General features: G+C 39.9%; 1 protein-coding gene across 1 annotated transcript; it reads left to right on the top strand.

Moving 5' to 3' along the window:
- The first annotated feature begins 1,548 nt into the window (after window positions 1-1,548).
- On the top strand, window positions 1,549-3,105 carry kcnj11 (potassium inwardly rectifying channel subfamily J member 11). The gene has a single exon (XM_048159223.1). The coding sequence runs from the start codon at window positions 1,742-1,744 to the stop codon at window positions 2,891-2,893; it is 1,152 nt and encodes a 383-aa protein (XP_048015180.1). The 5' UTR covers window positions 1,549-1,741; the 3' UTR covers window positions 2,894-3,105.
- The last annotated feature ends 2,895 nt before the right edge of the window (window positions 3,106-6,000 follow it).

Here is a 6,000-nt window from a genome sequence, read left to right as displayed (position 1 = left end):
GACGTAGGCGGAAGTACCACGGTAGGGTGAAAAACTCCATCTCATTTTCTCCTCCAACTTCAAAATCATCCAACAACGTTGTTTTACCTTTTTTTATTTTTTTATTTTTTTTGTAAAGGGCGTTTAACTTAGTCTTTGCACTTTCGCTTTGAAGACACTGGATCGGTACTTCCACCACGTCACACGTGATCTTTCCAACATGATTACGTAATGTGTGGCACATCACAGAGCAAGACGAGCATTTGTGGTAAAAAAGTATATATATATATATATATATATATATATATATATATATATATATATATTTTTTTTTTTTTTTTTTTTTTTTTTTTTTAGAAAATGACCGAACATTTCACTAGATAAGACCCTTATTCCTCATCTGGGATCATGTAGAGTCCTTTGAAGCTGCAATTTGGACCTTCAACCCCATTGAAGTCAACTATATGGAGAAAAATCCTGAAATGTTTTCCTCAAAAACCATAATTTCTTTTCAACTGAAAAAAGAAAGACATAAACATCTTGGATGACATGGGGGTGAGTAAATGATCAGGAAATTTTACTTCTGAATTGAAATAATCCTTTAAAAGCTAAATGTGTTGCTAATTCACTGTTAATTAGCATAGTATAGTAAGCTACAGTGTAGTACAGTTATAGTATGTAAGTTATTAGTTATATGTGAGTCTGAACCAGTCATAAGTCGCACGGGTATATTTGTAACAATAGCTACAAATATAGATTTTTCTTTTATGCCAAAAATAGGATATTAAGATCATGTGCCATAAAGATATTTTGTTAATTTCCTACTGTAAACATTACAAAAAAATTATTTACGTGAGTGGATATGCATTGCTAAGGACTTGAATTGAACAATTTTAAAGGTGATTTTCCTTAATATTTTGATTTTTTTTTTTTTTTCACCCTCAGATTCCAGATTTTCTAATTGTTGTATCTCGGCCAATATTGTCCTATCCTAACAAACCATACATCAGTGGAAATATTATTTATTCAGCTTCCCTTATGACTGTTTTTGTGGTCCAGGGTCACAAATAGTATAAGTTAGTATAGTTTATCTCATGCAAAAGTGCACTTACACACTATTTTTATTGTTAATGCAGGGTGTTGCATAATATAGCACGATATAGTACAGCTTTGTTGTAAAAGTAATTTGTAAAAATAATAAATGAAGAGAAATGCAATTAAAAGATATGTTTTAATAGGTTAAAAAGGTTAAATTATTAAAAATAATAATAAGAATGCTATTTTTAATAGGGTTGGTTAAAGTTACATTGTTAATACACATGTAAAGTGTAGCGTAATACAGCAGGTTATAGTGTAGTACAGCACTGCTGACTATATTATAGTATAGTTTGCCTCTTTAGAACTGGAGCCCTTACTATGACACAAGTACAGAAGTGTAGTATAGCTATAGTATGTCTTTTAATTGTTAACGCAGAGCGGTTTCTTTACTGTGGTTAAGACAGTTCGCATTTAGCACGCATGCCCTGTGCAGAACGAGTCTTTCTGTCCGGCCCAAAGTCACATCTGAGGATGTGCGAGAAAAATATCCGGTTTCAACTGACTGGCAGCGACAGCCGGAGCTCTAAAAGTGGCGTCTTCCCACGGGACCTCCTCACCGCATGTGAGCGCCTGAACGGACACCGAACGCAGCGCGCAAAAGATGAGCGCACCTGCCACGATACAACTTAGTGGCGCAGCCGCGTAACTGTAGTATGGACCAGCTATGTTGTCCAGAAAAGGACTCATTCCCGAAGACTATTTGTTGACTCGGTTGGCGGAGGATGTGTTACAGCCCAAATTCAAGTCTAAACCGCGGAAGGCGCGATTCGTCGCCAAGAACGGAGCGTGCAACGTCGCCCACACGAACATACGCGAACAAGGACGGTTTCTACAGGACGTGTTCACCACTCTAGTGGATCTAAAATGGCTTCATACTCTGCTGATCTTCACTATGTCCTTCCTGTGCAGTTGGCTGTTGTTCGGGATGATCTGGTGGCTCATCGCCTTCGGACACGGAGACCTGGACCCGAAAGGTGACGACTTTGTGCCGTGCGTAACGGACGTCCACTCGTTCTCCTCCGCCTTCCTGTTCTCCATTGAAGTCCAGGTGACCATCGGTTTCGGCGGACGGATGATCACTGAGGAGTGCGTTTCGGCCATCGTGATACTGATCATTCAGAACATAGTCGGTCTGGTGATCAATGCCATCATGTTAGGATGCATCTTCATGAAAACAGCGCAAGCAAACCGGCGGGCGGAAACGCTCATCTTCAGCAAACACGCGGTTATAACAGTCCGAAACAACAAGCTGTGCTTCATGTTTCGCCTCGGTGACTTGAGGAAGAGCATGATCATCAGTGCCACCGTCCACGTGCAGGTGGTGCGGAAAACCGTCACCAATGAGGGCGAGATGGTGCCTTTGGATCAGATAGACATCCAGATGGACAACCCGGTGGGCACCAACAGCATCTTTCTGGTGTCTCCCCTCATCATCAGTCACGTCATTGACAAAAACAGCCCGCTGTATGATCTATCCGCGGCTGATCTGCAGCACGAGAACATTGAGGTGATTGTCATACTGGAGGGGGTGGTGGAGACCACCGGCATCACCACCCAAGCGCGGACCTCTTACCTGTCCGATGAGATATTATGGGGTGAGAGGTTTGTGCCTACGGTGTCTGAAGAAGAAGGGATGTATGCTGTGGACTATTCCAAGTTTGGAAAGACCATTAAAGTGGCAACGCCGAGCTGCAGCGCGCGGGAGCTGGATGAGGCGGGAGGGTTGGAGAGGTTCAAACTGCCGGAGTCCAGCAGCGCAGGCGCGTCAATGAGGAGAAGAATCCTCAAACATCAACAAACCAAAGAAATATCATGAATTTATTCTGTCGTTAAAAGGTTAGTTCACCCAAAAATGAAAATTCTGTCATTTATTAGCCTACTCACGCTTATGCCGGTCCACACCCATAATATCTTCGTTAATCTTCGGAACACAAATTTAGATATTTTTGTTGAAATCTGATGGCTCCGTGAGGCCTTCATAGGGAGCAATGACATTTCCTCTCTCAAGATCCATTAATGTACTAAAAACATATTTAAATCAGTTCATGTGAGTACAGTGGTTCAATATTAATATTATAAAGCGATATCATGTGGAATCATGATTTGGATCACGTGTCAAACCGCCAAACTGCTGAAATCACGTGACTTTGGCGCTTTGAACCGCTGATTCGACAGGCTGATTCATTATGCTCCAAAGCTTCCTGAAGCAGTCTTTTGAAATCGGCCATCACTAAATAAGTCGTTATTTTGTTTTTTTGGCACACCAAAAATATTATCGTCGCTTTATAATATTAATATTGAACCACTGTACTCACATGAACCGATTTAAATATGTTTTTAGTACATTCATTGATCTTGAGAGAGGAAATGTCATTGCTGGCTATGCAGGCCTCACAGAGCCATCAGATTTCAACAATAATATCTTAATTTGTGTATTCTGAAGATCACCGAAAGTCTAACAGGTGTAAAACGGCACGAGGGTGAGTAATTAATGACATAATTTTCATTTTTGGGTGAACCCTCTAACCTCCTGAGACTAGTCTTCGTGTTATAGGTTATTTTAATAAAAAATCTATCTATCTGTCTATCTAGTAGCGTAATAGTAATTTATATAGCTTATAAAGTCGATAGGTAGATAGATAGATAGAGATGGAATCAGTTAAAAAGACAAACAATATTAAAGAATGACATGATCACAAAAACATTAAAATATATTTATAACAACAAAACAGCGTCCATATTATGTCCACTGCAGTGAACAGAAAAAAATTGGTAAGTCTCAGGAGGTTAATGCTGAAATACTACGTTTGTATGTATAGTAAAACACTAGGGCAATATTACATAGGCAAATAATATTACATATTTTTGTTTAGTGAGGATATTCGGTTCTAAGAAATACGAATGCACTGTTTTTGTCTTTATATAAAGTTCTCTAATTAAGAGATGTGCACGTTTGAATAAAGCTCTCAGGGTATTGAATGACTATGCACATGCTTTGAGGAAACGCATGACGTTTAATAAAAATCCCTGTTTTATGCTTGCCTTGTTATAATAAACCAGCCTGTTTGTATTGAATTGCTTTGTAATTATTACCAGTATACAGTATATCCTAGCAAAAGGTTTGCCTTGTTAATATTAATGTATAGGCCTACATTTGAGTGCTGCGAATCCTACTCTGATTTACCAGAATATAATTAGCACATGCCGACGTTGCGTGGCAACCATCCTGAGGTGACTGGGAGTCACTTAACTTCAATCAATATTTATGAGCCAAAGCTCCGCCTTAGAAGTAGTAAATTCTTGTCAGGCATATGCGTAACAGCGCCTTACTTGAGAAACGCTGCCACCTTGTGGCCAAGTTGTACTAGATGTGAAGTTGACCCACATACCGTATGCCCTGGGTATCAAGATACAGATGTAGGTTGGAGAAATGGGCACGTAATTGCATATTTTCAATTCAAAACGGCCATATTTGAGAAAAAAAGTCGAGTAGTTTGCATCACTGGATGTTACTGTCGTTCATTTAACATTTCTATCACAAAACAGTTGACAAGTAGGATATTAAATGTATCGTTATTTACATCTTACCCAAATATCTTTCGACACTTCGCTGTGGAATTCATGTTCTGCTTCTGTGAACAGTAAACCCCGCCTACTTTGACTTGATTGGTCATCTCAATCATTCTGACATTGATGAGCGTTGTTAGGCAGTCCAGAATAAAATTTTAAAGGTCCCGTTTTTCGTGTTTTTTTGAAGCTTTGATTGTGTTTATAGTGTGCAATATAACATGTGTTCATGTTTCGCGTGTAAAAAAACACAGTATTTTTCACATAATTTACTTATCTGTATAGACCGCTGTTTCCACTGTCATAAAACGTCATAGACAGTAAAAGAAATGGACACAGCGACCCCATTGGAACTCAATTGAGACAAGTGAAAAAAATCCCATTTTTAGCGAAAAATTTTTAGCACTTCCGGATTTCTGAATCGCGCAGACTCAAACTAAGCTTGATTTTTAAAGAAAACGTCCGCAACCTGTCTGACAGATGTAAATCTTCTAGTAGCTGTGCGTGAAAACTGCCATCGTTAATCTTGCAGAGACGGCGAGCTTGAGCGGGGAGTTCTTTGGCGTGAGTAAGCAGGAGTAAGTATTCTGATTAATTATTTTGTATAGTATTTTAAAATGTAACGCCAGTACGCCATCTCTCTTGACATCTCCCCGATTGCCTGCGAGCTTCTCCTCCTGTCTGTACGGTAATTTAAACTCTACTGTGCGACAGAGAGTCGAGTGGTTATGACGCAATCGTTATTTCACAATTCTGACTTTTTTTTCCTCTTGCATTTGCGTGTTTATTACTCCCAGTTCGGACTTTATAACTCGCAATTGTGAGTTTATTTCACAATTCTGAGGGGGGGAAAGTCAGAATTGCGGGCCATAAATTGTAATTCATAGAAGGTAATGGAGCCCTTTATACATTGTCGTGTATCTTTAGAAATAAATAATGGACAAATGGAGTCTTTAAACGCCTCAGAATGTAAAGTTATTCACTGTCAAAGTGACGCCAAAATGAATGGGAGTCAATGGGGATGCTAACGCAAGTGAAGTTCTGCTACAAGATGGCGGCACCCGGCCGACTTCAAACTTCCAAATCGGTCTATACCGCTGTGGGCCACTGTCATAAAAACGGGCTGATGACTTCCTTGTTCTATGAAGTCCCTCCTTCAGAAATACGTAACGAGTTCTGATTGTGCCAGCGGTTCCTGTGTTGTGATTCGACAGCTCTGAGCGCTCCTTGCCCGGAAAGGTCACGCCTCTTACCATAACGTGGAGATGCACGCGCTCAGTGTTATTGTAAACATGTCTTTAATTTTACCCTATCAATTTGAGCCGGAATCAGACCCGGTGATTGGACTGCGGGATG

The sequence above is a fragment of the Megalobrama amblycephala genome, linkage group LG15 (genome assembly GCF_018812025.1).
Source record: "Megalobrama amblycephala isolate DHTTF-2021 linkage group LG15, ASM1881202v1, whole genome shotgun sequence".
Taxonomy (NCBI): domain Eukaryota; kingdom Metazoa; phylum Chordata; class Actinopteri; order Cypriniformes; family Xenocyprididae; genus Megalobrama; species Megalobrama amblycephala.
The sequence above is the reverse complement of the archived record's forward strand: the minus strand, read 5'-3'. Positions and strand labels throughout refer to the sequence as shown.

Excerpts from the sequence above, each read along its gene's own strand:
- kcnj11 (XM_048159223.1), top strand. The coding sequence starts at position 1,742 with ATGTTGTCCAGAAAAGGACTCATTCCCGAAGACTATTTGTTGACTCGG.